This window comes from Balaenoptera borealis (assembly GCF_965194805.1).
Source record: "Balaenoptera borealis genome assembly, chromosome: 14".
Taxonomy (NCBI): Eukaryota; Metazoa; Chordata; class Mammalia; order Artiodactyla; family Balaenopteridae; genus Balaenoptera; species Balaenoptera borealis.
Window position 1 is genome coordinate 69,740,025 of NC_138875.1, and position 15,160 is coordinate 69,755,184.

The 15,160-nt window shown below is 42.2% G+C and overlaps 1 protein-coding gene across 13 annotated transcripts in view; it reads left to right on the forward strand.

Annotated features, from left to right (window-relative positions):
• Positions 1-15,160, forward strand: part of LOC309611308 (kremen protein 1) — a 145,351-nt gene that overhangs the window by 41,107 nt on the left and 89,084 nt on the right. For all 13 annotated transcript variants that reach the window (XR_014234441.1, XR_014234442.1, XM_082355573.1 and 10 more), the window contains exons 5-6: positions 5,443-5,596; positions 14,465-14,797. Coding sequence is in view for 11 of the 13 variants with exons in the window: in XM_082355573.1 (XP_082211699.1) it covers positions 5,443-5,596; positions 14,465-14,797 (487 nt within the window). In the remaining 2 variants the exon portion in view is untranslated. The remainder of the gene's footprint in view (positions 1-5,442; positions 5,597-14,464; positions 14,798-15,160) is intronic.

A 15,160-nucleotide genomic window follows, 5' to 3' on the forward strand; every position in this document is an offset into this window, starting at 1 on the left:
TAGTGTTGGACAGGGATTGAAGTTATTAGTGTAGTGCATGGTTTCTGATACATATAGAGAGAGATAGAAATAAATTTAAGTATAAAAGTGTGTGTGTATGTGTATGTATGTATGTACATGTATATTTCCTAGCTCTGTCCACTGAGAAGGCCTGGGAACAGTGACACACTGGTAGTAAAGGTCACATTTAGCACTCATATCTTGGTTTATAAATACTGTTCTCCATTAAAAAGAACTAGGGCTCCTTGGACAAAATTGCTGATTCTAGAGAAATCGCAAGATAAGGTTGTTGTTTTTTTTCTTTTCTGAGAAAGCACAAGATGATCCTGAAACATCTTGTACAAGAAAGTAAGGAATGTGAGGGACTTGTCTAAAGGACACAGGAACCTGCTTGGAGGGACTCCCACTGGCTAAATCTAACATAATTTGAGCTTCAAAACAAATAATAAGAATAATAAATATACTCCATTAAATAAAATAAGAATCTGCAAATTCACGCTGATATAAAAAAATAACTGAATACTACCAAATGTAAAATAGATAGCTAGTGGGAAGCAGCCACATAGCACAGGGAGATCAGCTCGGTGCTTTGTGACCACCTAAAGGGGGTGGGATAGGGAGGGTGGGAAGGAGATGCAAGAGGGAGGAGATATGGGGATATATGTATATGTATAGCTGATTCACTTTGTTATAGAGCAGAAACTAACACACCATTGTAAAGCAGTTATACTCCAATAAAGATGTTAAAAAAAAAAAAGTGAATAAATAAATGAGGAGAAGAAAAGGATTTCCTTACAGGAGAATGCCAACTAATAAATGTAGAAGAAATGATGGAATTAGAAAATTCACCATTTGGCCACCATCATAGTAATAATTGATTCAGAGAACAAATATGAAGGTATGTAAATATTCCACATCCTCATGGATGGTGAGTAAGTTTTACTAGTGAGTGAAAGTTGCGTGAGGCACAGGATATTTATATAGCTTCAGAGATCTCCTCACAAAATACTACCATAAAGGGAAAACAGGTAATTCTACAGTGAAGAAAACTGGCATACACTACCGTACACAGGTGATCAAAGTTAGCATCACCAGTGATGGGACCACTAGACATTGTGTCCCGCCTGACCTGTCAAGAGCATAACATCACTTTGGTGATTGTCTGCCAAAAATGCATAATATGAATCTAAGCATGAAACACTAGGTAAGTCTGAAACGAGGGACATTCCACAAAATAGGCTTTATTCTTCAAAAATGTTAAGGTCACAAAGGTCAAGGAAGGCCTGCAGCTATTCCAGATTGAAGGAGACTGAGGAGACCTGACAGCTAAGTATGTCTGTGATGCTGGATTGGATCCTTTTCTACAAAGGATACAGTGCAGGCAGTTGCCAACTTGAATGTGGGTCTCTAGGTGAGAGGGAAAGGGCAGTTCTTTGTATTATTCTTGCAATTTTTCTGTAGGTTTGGAATTATTTCAAAATGAAAATATAGCATAAGTATTTGAGAAAACACAACACCCATTAATGAGAAAAGTCATAAGCAAACTAGGAAGAGAAGGGAACTTCCTCAATTTGATTACGAGCATCTACCAAAAACCCTAAAGCTAAATTTATATTCAGTGGTGAAAGGTTCAGTGCTTTACATGTATGATCAGGAACAAACAGTGAGGCCCACTGCCACCTCTTCTGATGAGCATTGTACTGGAGGTCCTTGCCAATAAAATAAGGAAAGAAAAGTAAATAAAAGGCATGTAGGTTGGAAAGGGAGAAGTAAAATTTTCTTTCTTTATGGACAAGATGATCATGTATGTAGACATAAGGAATCTATGAAAAAGCTATTAGAACTAATAAGTAGATTTAGCAGGGTTGCAGTTTATAAGGTCATATACAAAAATTAGTTGCATTTCTATATACTAAAAGTGAACAATTAAATATAAATTTTCAATTTAAAAATTAATTTTGAAAATAATTTTTAATTAAAGTTTTATTTTAAAAATTAAAACAAAAATTTAAATGCCATTTACAGTAGCATAAATAACAGAAATAAATTTAACAAAAGATATTGAAGACCTATACACTGAATACTACTAACATGGCAAGGGAAAATTAAAGACGACCTAAATGAATGGAGACATAGACGTTGTTCATAGATCGGAAGGCTCAATATTGTTATAATGTCAGTTTTCCCCAAATTGATCTATAGATTCAATACAATCCTAATCAAAATCATAGCAGATTTTTTTAAATTGACAAGCTGATCCTAGAATTTATATGGAAAGGCAAAGAACTTAGAATAACCAAAATAATTTTTAAAGAGATCATCCTAGGAGGACTTGCCCTGCATGATCTCAAGACTTTCTGTAAAACTACAGTAATCAAGACAGTAGTATTGGCATACGAATAGTCACATAGATCATGAGTCAGATTTGGCGTGTGGGCCAAATCCTACCACCCACATATTTCTGTAAAAAAAAAAAAAAAAAGTTTTATTGACACACAGCCACACCCATTCCTGTATATATTGTCCAGGCCTGCTTTCATGTTGAGTCGTTGAGAAGAGACCATGTGACCCACAAAGCTGAAAACATTTACTGTATGACCTTTTATAGAAGGAGTTTTCCAACCTTTGTTATAGATCAATGGAACTGGATAGAGAGTCCAGAAATAGACCTGCACTTAGATGGACAATTGATTTTCAACAGAGATGCCAAGGTAATTCAGTGGGAGAGAGGATAGTCTTTCAACAAATGGTTCTGGAGAACTGGAGCTCTTTATGAAAAAAATGAACCCCTGTCCTTACATCACATCATAACCTTAAATTATACTACTGAAAAAATAGCTATAGTACTGACATAAAGATGGACATATAAGCCAATGGAATAGAATTTAGAGTCCAGAGATAAACCCATACATTCATTTAAGGCCAGTTGATATTTTTTTAAAAAGTTTTTTTTTATGTGGACCATTTTTTTAAAGTCTTTATTAAATTTGTTACAATATTGCTTCTGTGTTATGTTTTGGTTTTTTGGCCCTGAGGCGTGTGGGATCTTAGCTCCCCAAACAGGGATCGAACCCACACCCCCTGCATTGGAAGGCAAAGTCTTAGCCACTGGGCTGCCAGGGAAGTCCCAAGGCCAACTGATATTTGACAAGGGTGCCATATCATTCAATGGGGAAAGAATAGTCTTTTCAACAAATAGTGCTGGGACAACTGGATATCCACATGGAAAAGAATGAATTTGGACCCCTACCTCATATTACATATGAAAATTAATTAAAAATGGATCACAGGCCTACATGTAATAGCTAAGACTATAAAAGTTTAGAAAGAAGTATGGGTACAAATATACATGACCTTGGATTAGGCACTGGTTTTTTTAGTTATGATACCAAAAGCACAAACAATCAAAGAAAAAATAAGTAAATTGGACTTCATCAAAATTTAAAACTTCTATGTATCAGGGACACTATTAAGAAAGTGAAAAAACAACTCACAGAATAGAGAAAATATTTGTAAAACATATATCTGAATAAAAATCTAATGCCCAGAATATATAAAGAACTCTTACAATGTGACAATAAAAAGACAAACAACCCAACTAAAAAATGAGCAAACGACTTGTAGATTTTTTTTTTTAATTTTTATTTATTTATTTATTTATTTTTGGCTGCATTGGGTCTTTGTTGCTGCGCATGGGCTTTCTCTAGTTGCGGCGAGCAGGGGCTACTCTTCGTTGCCGGTGCACAGGCTTCTCATTGCGGTGGCTTCTCTTGTTGTGGAGCACGGGCTGTAGGCATGCGGGCTTCAGTAGTTGTGGCATGCGGGCTCAGTAGTTGTGGCTCGCAGGCTGTAGAGCGCAGGCTCAGTAGTTGTGGCTCACGGGCTTAGTTGCTCCACGGCATGTGGGATCTTCCCAGACCAAGGCTCAAACCCTTGTCCCCTACATTGGCAGGCGGATTCTTAACCACTGTGCCACCAGGGAAGCCCTGATGAGCAATGGATTTGAATAGACGTTTCTCCATAGAAGATGTACAAATGGCCAATAAGCACATGAAAAGATGCTGAATATTACTAGTCTTTAGGGAAATGCAAATCAAAACCAATGAGATACCACTTCATACAATAAATAACCTAGGACAGCTGTAATTTTTTTTAAACGACAAAAGCAAGTGTTAGTGAGGTTGTAGAGAAATTACAACCCAGAAATCCCATTTCTAGGTATTTACCCTAGAGAAAGGAAAACTTATGTTCACACAAAAATCTACACAAATGTTTATAGCAGCTCTATTTTATAATTATGAAAAACTAAAAACAACCCAATGGATTAACAAACTGTGGTACATTCATACAACAGACTACTACTCAGCAAATTATAAAATACATTCATCAATTTGGATGAACCTCAGAGACATTATGCTGAGTGAAAGAAGCCAGTCTCAAAACATAACATACTATATGATTCCATGTACAGTATACAATGTCTTAGTCCATTCCGGCTGCTGTACAAAATGGTTGGCTTAAACCAAGCATTCATTTCTCATGGTTCTAAAGGCTGAGGAGTCCAAGATCAAGGCTTTGGCAGATTTGGTGTCTGGTGATGGCCCATTTCCTGGTTCATAGACAGCCATCTTCTCACTGTGTCCTCACATGGCAGAAGGGGCAAGGGGGTCTCTTTTATAAAGGCTCTAATCGCATTCATGAGAGCGAGCCCTCACTTCCCAAAGGTCTCACCAGTAAGTACCATCACATTGGGAATTAGCTTTCAACATATAAATTTCGGGGGTTCGGGGGGACACAGGCATTCAGTCTATAGCATATGACATACGCGAAAAGATAAAACTATAGTATAGAAAACTAATTAGTGGTTGCCAGGGGTTATAGAGGGAGAACTATTATATAAAGTGATAGCACAAGGAAGGTTCCTGGGGTGATGCACCTGTTCTGTATCCTGATTGTAGTGGTGGGTGTACAAATCTATACGTGGATTAAAATTCATAGGACTGTGTACCATATAAATAGTTGTACTGTATGGTAATATATAAAAAAAAAGTTAAATGGGGCCTACAGTAAGTTTTCTGTGAGGACTAACTTTAAAGCATTTACCACCTGGCACATAGTAAACATTCAATAAAATGTTTAGCTGTTATTATTATTAAAGTTTCAAGTTAATGAGATTCCCCCCTGCCTTTAACTTACTTAAATACAGTAGAAATACAAACATTAATAAGGGATGCTTACTGAAGGGGAAGCACCGTGGTGGTGTGTAGTTACCGGTCTGCATGTCATGAAGTGTGGTGAGGGTGGGATGAGGCAGAAGTCCCCGGGGAACGTGGGCTGGGAAGACGAAGTGCTTGCTTGCTGGGGGCCGAACCTGCCAGGCTCCTTCAGGCCACCGACACCCCTGACTGACGCTTACCAAGTGCTGCTTCTCTGTCGTGGCAGTTTGCCGGGATGGAGTCAGGCTATGCTTGCTTCTGTGGAAACAGTCCTGATTACTGGAAGTACGGGGAGGCAGCCAGTACGGAGTGCAACAGCGTCTGCTTCGGAGATCACACCCAGCCCTGTGGGGGCGATGGCAGGATCATCGTCTTTGACAGTGAGTATGCCCTGTGCCCGGCACTGTCCAAGGCACGGGAACCCTGGGCCTGGGGAACTGGCCTGCCTCTGCTTCCTCCCTCCCCGTTATCCATTCATTCACTTGGCAGTATTTATTAAGCACCTACTGCAGGCCAGGCAGTCACTGACCAGACCCTGGAGATACAGCACTGAACCAGAAGACTCTAGAAGGGAGCACAGACCTTTAAACAAGTAATTACTTACAGTTGTGCCCTGACCTATTGTGAGATGCTCAGACAACCTAGAAAAGGTAATAGGGACACTGATGTAATGGTTCAGTATCAGCTTTAAGATCCTCTTGTTTAATGTAATTTGCAAGTCCTTTTAGTGTTTTCTGAGGCATCTGAGATTTATATCTTACTGTGATAGAGCAGAGAAGAGATGCAAAGCTTCGAGTTGTCTTTCCAGGCCTGGTACTGAGTGTGCCCTGACCCGTCTCCTCCCTGACCCGCCACGCCTGTGAGATGCTGGCCAGGGCAGAGCATCTAAACGGGGTATGGCCTGGGGCCTTGACCTCTTCAACCTCTGGGCCACTTGATCCCCCGTAATCCACCCACATCTAGCAGTGGTAATGAGACTTTGCAAGCGCCCTCGTACCAATGCAGCGCCAGATTTTAAGATGGCAGAAAGGAGATAGTCACAGATGAGGCAGATGAAGGGAAAGGCTTGAGCTTACTGAGATACACTGTAGAGTCTACAGTGTTGTTAGTCCCCAGGCTAGAGTAGATGCTGACATCTTGACTAGGCTGAGTGGCTCAGTTTTAAGCCAGAATGTCATGTGGTGCGTCAGTGTCCTGGGGCTGCTGCCATAGCAAATTATCACCAACTGGGTGGCTTCAAACAACAGAAATTTCTTCTCTCATAGTTTGGAAGCCTAGAAGTCCAAAATCAAGGCATTGTCAGGGCCATGTTCCCTATGAAGGCTCCAGGGAAGAATCTTCCTTTGCCTCTTCCTACTTTCCAGTCATTGCTGGCAGTCTTCGGCATTCCTTGACTGGTAGCTGCATCACTCCAGTCTCTGTCTTCCTTACGTGGCTGACTTCCCTCTGTGCCTCTTACAAGGACACTAGTCATTGGATTAGGCCTACCCTAATCTAGTACAGCCTCAGTTAACCTGTTTTCAAATAAGGTCACCATCACAGACACCAGGCATTAGGACTTAAACATATCTTTTTGGAGAACATGATTCAGCCACTACACATGGTGTCTGTAAAACCCAGCCCGAGTTTATAACTGATACTTTCGCAGGTTACAGCTTAGACACTGTCAAAAATGTGTTTTTTGTGGGGGGAGGACAGCGGGAGGATTGGTGAGCAAAACTCACGTGGTTAATTGTTGGTCTTTTTAGTTGTGTGCCCATTGGAGACTGCCAGTGGCTTCCTATACATCCTGTTTTGCTCAGTGTTAGTACCTCTGTTAAAGGCTGCACCTTAGCTAATGTTTAAGGGAGAAGAGTTGGCAAATAATATGTGCTGCACGTCCATTTAGCCTTTCATCTCCAGAGTTCATTGTTATAAAATCCTCTGCCTCAACACCCCAACCCAGGAGAGTATGTTGGCTGACCTTACAGAGTGCCTGGTATACTCTTAAGTAAAAAAAATAAGGAGATAAACACTGAGTCCCTAGTATGTAAGGCTTTATAAGAATTGTCACATTGGGCCCTCCTGGCAGCCATCTGAGGAAGGCATTATTATTATCCCTCTCATTTTATGGAAGGAGAGTCCTAGGTTGTGGAGAGGAAGAGAGTCCTAGGTTGTGGAGAGGAAGAGAGTCCTAGGTTGTGGAAAGGATAAATAACTTGCCAGGACTCACACCACCAACAAACCGTGGGCGTAGACAGTAAACAGAAGCAGGGTGTGTGGGTTCACTACCTATTTTTCTACTTTAAACAGAATATAGTGTTAATTTTTTTTAATGGAAAATAAGTGTTGGTGAGAATATGGAGAAACTGAAACCCTGTACGTTGCTGGTATTAATGTTAATGGTGCAGCTCCTTTGAAGCAGTCTGGCAGTTCCTCAAAACGTGAAACAGAATCATCTTATGACCCAGTAATTCCACTCCTAAGTATATACCCGAGAGAGCTGAAAACATATGTTCACACAAAAGCTTGTACATGAATGTTCATAGCAGCATTATTCGTAACAGCCAAAAAGTAGCAACGACCCAGATGTCCATCACCTGACGAATGGATGAACAAAATGTGGTGTGTCCATACAAGGGAATATTATTTAGCCCCAAAAAGAAATGAATTACCGACCCCTGCCACAACATGAGGAACCTTGAAAACATGATGCTCGGTGAAAGAAACCAGACACACGGGGCGCATATTTAATGATTCCATTGATAAGAAATGTCCAGAATAGGCAAATCCATACAGACAGAAAACAGATTAATGGTTGCGAAGGGCTGGGGAAAGGGGAGGAATGAGAAGTGATTGCTTAGGAGATATGGGTTTTCTTTTTGGGGTGATGAAAATATCCTGGAATTAGATAGTAGTGGTGGATGCACAACATTGTGACAGTACTAAATACCACTGAATTGTACTCTTTTAAATGGTTAAAATGGTGAATTTCATATCAATAAAAATGTGTAGTTTTTATATGATACTCTTTCATTCATTTAGCACATTTTTATTGGGTATCTGCAGTGTGGCAGATAAATTATGTTTTATTTGCACAGTGCCTCTACTGGAGCATCAAATGGAAATAATTTGGTTTAAAGTCAGTCATCTTTGTACCAAGTATCATCTTTGGTACTAGAAATATATCTAGGAGATAGTACTGGGCCTCACACAAAAGTGCCCTAAGACAAATTAATTATGATGAAAATAATTGCTCTCTATTGAGTGCTTGCTTCATGCTAGACTTGATACTGGGGCACTTGTTTATTTTGTTATTTAATCCTTGCAACAGCCCAGTTGATAAGGAAGCTGTGGATCAAAAGATTAAATAATTTGTCCAAGCTAATAAGTGCCAGAGCCAGGATTCAAACTCAGGTTTGCCACAGTTTTTTATTTTTCTAGTTTCAGCAGCTAAAAATCCCTTTTATTAACAATAACAAAATAGATCATAATACCAGATCCAGTTTAATGCTTTAAAAGTATGTGAATAAAGTTTGCCCGGTTGTTCAGATTATGATCAAACTGGCCCCTTCCGCAGTTCTCTAGAAGCTGCCCCCTCTGGCTTCCATGCCCTTGAGGACTAAAAACAATGGCACTGAGAGGCTGCCCATTCCAGTCTTCAGAGGCCCTGATGTGTGTTGACTGGCAGGGGCCCCTGACAGCAGCCAACTCATAATTCACACCCCACAGCTTTGTAAAGAAAGGTACAAAATGCAGCACTGTAGAAATAATCTGTAAAGTTTCATCTGTTAGGAGTAAAATAGTTTAAAGAGCTTAAGTACTGCCTCATGGAGATCCTTATGATCCACTGGATGAGGCTGAGCATTTCAGAGATGGTGACTGCAGACTATCCCGTAATTTGGGAGGGCAAAGGTGCCTCTCCAAAGAGATTGGAGGAGAGTTAGATGTGAGAAAGGGACCAGGTTGCAGTCTCTGTGTCCCAGAACAACAACCTCGGGAGAGAGACTACTCAGGCAGCGGGTGGAAGCTGTCTGCTCAGTGGTTGTTGCCACATCCAGTGATTTGTCACAGGCTCTGTGGCTGATTTTCCAGCAAGCTCTCATGAGCTTAGGGAGGTTGCTGAAGTAGGTTGTGTTCTGTGTGTAAATGTGGCGCTGATGAAGGCTTCAGAGCCTCTGCTGCCCCCAGAGTTAAATGTATTGAATTAACAGAACCAAACAGAAGAGCAGATAGGCCGGCGTCAGCAACAGGTCACAGGGACTGCCCAAGCAACCCTCTTGGCCTCCCTCATCTTCTAGGCACTGAAGGGAGAAGTGAGTCATATAGGTTGGGTCATACTTGGTAACATTAGTGGAGCACTTATATTTACAGGGCACTGTGCTATCCATTTCCCAGGCATTCTCTTCCTTAATTCTCATAATACTGTGAAGCAGGTACTGTTATCCTTACTTGCCCCACAAGAAATCTGAGGCTCATAAAAGTTTAGTAACTTGCCCAGAGTCCCACAGATAGAGATCCTGCCCTCATGGAACTTACATTTTGGTGGGAAGGGAGGAGATTAATGGTGAAAAAGATTGAGGGCCTAAGGACAGGTAGGATCTGACAGCTGGGACTATATTAGTAATTGTATTTCATAGATTCCAAGATGCCATCAGTTGTGAGATGCAACATTATTTTATATGCCACTGAAGGGAAAAAAATGCTTCCAATTAAACAATGACATGCACGGACTGAAAGACACACCCTAGGTTGTGTGTCAGGTCAATGTCCCCTTCAAAAAATAAGATCTTGAATATATTCGTAAGTTTTAAGTTTCCTTATTATCCGAAATGTAAGTTTCCTTTTTTCCTGAATTATCACTGAACTTTAATAGTCCATCATAGATGTCACGTGCTTATTCTCAAAATTGCTGAATTGGATGTACTGTCAGCACGGCACGCATCTAGGAATCGAAATTTCTGAGTTTGTCTGCCTTTGCTGTTGAAATATCAGTTTAACCTGGACACATTTTTCTTTTCAAATAATAATAATAATAATAAAATAACTAACACGTAACTGAGCTTGTACTCTGTGCCAGATCTCATAGTAAACACTTTACATGCATCAACTCATTTTGATTCTTATAACCTCATGAGGGAGAAACTATTACTAATTTCATTCTATAGATGAGGAAACTGAGGTATACAGAAGATAAGTATCTTGCTCAAATTCATAGTTAGTACATGGTAAAGTCAAGATTAGAACCCAGGAATCTTTATTTTTTTAATTTAGATTTATTGAGGTGAAATTACATACAGTAAAATCACCCTTTTAGTTGCATAGTCCAATAAGATTCGACAAATATGTACACAGTCGAAATATAGGACATTTTTGTCACGTCAGAAAGCTCTCTTGTGCCCCTTTGTGGTCACCACCCCCAGCCCTCAGCAGCCACTGATCCCGTGTTCCATCTGTATGGTTTTGTGTTCTGAACAAAGTCATATAAATGGAATTATACAGTACTTAAACATTTGCGTCTGGCTTCTTTCACTTAGAAAAATACTTTTGAGATTCACTTGTGTTGTTTCAGTAGTTCCTTTTTATTGCTAAGAAGCATGCCTTTGTACAGATGTATCACAACTCATCATTTACCAATCGATAAATATCAGTCTGTGATAAAGATGCTGTACACACACATGTACAGGTGTTTGTGTGAGCATGTGTTTGTATTTCTCTTGGGTGAGTACCTAGGAGTTACAGCATTTCTGGGCCATACACTAAGTGCATATTCAGCATTTATAAGACACTGCCAGCTGTTCTTTGAAGTGGTTATACCATTCTGCACTCTGGCTGACAAGATATAAGATTTGCAGTTGCTCCTCATCCTCACCTGCACTTTTGTATTGTCTGTTTTTCAATGTTAACCATTCTATCATGTGTGTCGTGGTAACTCATGGTTTTACTTTGCATTTCCATAATTTCTAATGATGTTGAACATCTTTTCATGTTCTTATTTGCCATCTGGTATCATATTCTTTCGGCCTAAAGAAGTTCCTTTAGCATCTTCTCTAATGCAGGTGTGCTGTCAATGGCTTCTCTCAGCTTTTGTTTGAGAAAGCCTTACTTCACCTTCTTTTTTTTTTTTTTGGCCATGCCACACGGCATGTGGGATCTTAGTTCCCCCACCAGGGATGAACCTGGGCCCTCGACAGTGAAAGCGCCGAGTCCTAACTACTGGACCGCCTGGGAATTCCCTTTGTTTTTTAAATTTTTGTTTTATTTGCCTGAAGATTGCTGAGATTCTTAAATAACCTTTCATCAACTTTGGAGCATTCTTAGCCATTATCTCTTCAACTATTTCTCCTATCTTATTCTCTTTTTCTTCTCTTTCTGGGACTCCAATTATATATTGTTAGACCGTTTGATATTGTGCCCCAGCTGTTGGATGCTCTGTTCTGCTTTTTTCATTTATTTTTTTCTCTGTGTTTCATTTTGGATAATTTCTACTCACCTATTTTCAAACGTGTTGATTCTTTCCTCAGTGTGTGTAATCTGTTTCTAAGCCCATCAAAGGAATCCTTCATCTCTAATATTGTTTATTTATAGCATTTACATCTGACTCTTTTTTGTAGTTTCCATATCTCTGCTGAAATTTCCAACCTGTTCAAGCATGTTGTCCATCTTTTCCCCTAGATATTTTCTGTCTGGTAGTTCTAATGTCTGGGTCATTATTGAGTCTGGTTCTGTGGATTGTTTTATCTCCTTTTTTAAAAATTGAGATATAATTGACGTATAACACTGTATTAGTTTTAGGTGTACAACATAATCACTCAGTATGTATATACATTGTGATATGATTACCAGATGTTTTATCGCTTGACAGTGTCTTTTTTTTTTAATATAAATCTATTTATTTATTTATTTTTGGCTGCGTTGGGTCTTCGTTGCGGCGCGTGGGCTTCTCATTGCGCTGGCTTCTCTTGTTGTGGAGCACGGGCTCTAGGCGCACGGGCTTCAGTGGTTGTGGCACGCAGGCTCAGTAGTTGTGGCTTGCAAGCTCTAGAGCGCAGGCTCAGTAGCTGTGGCGCACGGGCTTAGTTGCTTCGCGGCATGTGGGATCTTCCCCGACCAGGGATTGAACCCGTGTCCACTGCATTGGCAGGCGGATTCTTAACTATTGCACCACCAGGGAAGTCCCGACAGTGTCTTTTATTTTCCTTTCTTTCTTGCTTGCTTGCTTTTATGTTTTGTGTGTTGTAATATTGTATTGGATACCGTACACTATATGTAGAAGGATAGTAGAGGCTGAGGAAGTGTATTTACACCTGGAAATGGGCAGGCCTGCTCGGTGTGGGGATTGATTGAGCCTTTCTGTCAGTGGTCGAGCTGGGTTTGGGTTTCCCTGTTCCTATCATCACCTGCAGTGCATGTCAGCCTTCAGTTTCCTCCCATGATGGCTGCTGTTACCTCGTGCTTAGTGTGGAGCCTGGGATGCCAGTGGGGTTTTTTCATTGTTCCCATTCCACCCTCAGCTTTGAGCAGTTCCTCCATGCCCGTGACCTTTCCCCTCCCTCGATGGTAGACTTCTGCTGCTTGTTACTTGGTGCTGTGCTCGTCGTGTGGTTGGGGGTTCTTGGTTCTCCTGCCCCATCCTCCATCTCAGACACGTCGTGTCACTGGGCCTCAGGGATGGCGTCTTTCCAGCATCCCCAAATACCCCTCTCCTGGCAGCCGAACACTGCCTTGTATCTGCGGGGGCTCCCAGGAAGAAGAGGGTCTCCTGCCCCTCCACTGGGTAGCAGACCTCTGCTTTGCATTGGTGCAGGATCCTGGGGCTCAAGGCAACCAGGGGCTGATGGCTTTTGCCTCTGCTCTTCCCCCAGAAGCAATGAGTCTTTGTCTGGTTACTTTGACAGGAACGAGAGAGTCTCCTGCTCCCTCCCCAGGGGCTTCTACCCTGGCCCTGGGAGCAGGAGGGTTTGCTGCCCCTCCCCTTGCAGCTTAAGGCTTTTGTTTCCTTTGAGAGGAGGGTCCTGGAAGAGGGCAGGGTTTCAGGCCTGTCCCCCAGCAGTGGCTCATCACCTCCTACCCATCACCTCCTGCTCACTGGTGCCACCAATGGGGACCTTTTGATCTCCTGCCCTACCCTGGTCATTCTCGTGGGCCCTGGGTGGAGGCCTGCACAGAATTGCTTGCAAGCGAGTGCAGACTCCTCTTGTGTCTGGGGTCCCTGGACATCCTGGACTGAGAGGCTAGCCCACATTCAGCCTTTAGAAATTTGTTAAAATTTTAGCTGCTTTCTTCTTATTTACTTTCATGGCGAAGCCCTCTTCCTCTTGTGCTCCGTCGACGATGAAACACTTTGTGTGGCCTGACTCTGCTCAGAGGAGCTTCTTACTTTTCAGAATTAAATTGCCTTGGTTGTCTTGAGATCTCAGCTTTCTAATGGGTTGAAGAAAAGTTCTGAGCTTTTTCTCATTGTTAGGATGAAAGCAGCTTTCTACATCCTAAAGGGAAGCAGAACTCCCCCAAAGCCTGCTTTTTAAATCCCGGCCCTACCCTCCCTCTTGAGGACTTTCATTTCCAGGATCTTATTTGCACTTCAGCACGTAAGATACAGTGAAGTGTATCTGCCACTCAGAACCGGGAGTCCAGAGACATCAAATGTGTTGCTGCAGAGTGATCAGTGAGCTTACCCTCTGAGAAAGTCATTTCTTGTGCCACAGTTTCCCACTTGAAAAACAAGTGTGGCCCCTCAAATGAACCTCGCACCCCTAAGGTACTTGGGATGCCCTCGGCTTTTTACTACCTTACCTCATTGAGTGCCCCCTGCAGAGAGGTCCTGTGTTTTCGTGTGCTTTGTCTCATCTGTCCTCACACATTTATGTGATATGAGAGCAGGTAGGTGGTGGTCTCTCCACCCTCAAAGCTGTGAGAAGCTAGAGGCCTGGATGTGAAGTATGGCCCCTGGGATCAATGGCCCAGCTGGTTCTGAACCCAGACTCTCTGACTCCAGCCTGGCCCCCACCAGGGCCGCACTGCTGTGCTGTGTGCTAACTTTAAGGTCTCCTGGGAAAAAAATAAAAAGCCTCCAGTCATTTGTTCAGGGTTTAAGTGATTCATTCTGTGATTCAATCCTGAAACATAAGACAGTCCGGTTTTGCAGACAAAAAACAACATCCCAAACTGGATCTCATCAGCTAGGAAGTTTTGTTTGTAACAGGTTGAAAAGCGAGCCCTGTGGCCGAGCCCCAGCCTGAGGGCTGGTGTCCTTTTGTCTCCTGCAGCTCTGGTTGGTGCCTGTGGTGGGAATTACTCGGCCATGACTTCCGTGGTCTATTCCCCCGACTTTCCTGACGCGTATGCCACAGGGAGGGTCTGCTACTGGACCATCCGGGTCCCGGGAGCCTCCCACATCTACTTCAACTTCGCCTTGTTTGACATCCGGGATTCCGCAGACATGGTAGAGCTGCTGGACGGCTACACCCACCGTGTCCTGGTCCGTTTCAACGGGAGGAACCGCCCACCTTCGTCCTTTAACATCTCTCTGGACTTTGTCATCTTGTATTTCTTCTCTGATCGCATCAATCAGGCCCAGGGATTCGCTGTCTTGTACCAAGGTAAGACCCCGGCCTCCTCGGGCTCCCCTTGAACCTCATTGTGACGTGTGGACCTCGGGTGCTTCTTGCCGGAAGGACTGTGCGTCAGGATCTGCCCACTCAACTTGCAGGTTTTCCTGCCTCCCATTTTATAACTTGTACCCACTTCATGATACAGAAACGAGGTGCCACTGTTCTGTGTGAGTTCTGCTGTGAGTTCTGCTGTTTTAGTCGTTCTCATGACAGTTTTCATGGGAGAGTTAAAAGACTAACTAAAAGAAAGAGCTGAGATAGGTAGAATTGGAAGGTTCTAGAGAGGTCATTTGGTCCATCCTCCTGCCTCTGAACATCCCAGCCAATCCCCAAAGCCTGGTTTACCATCTT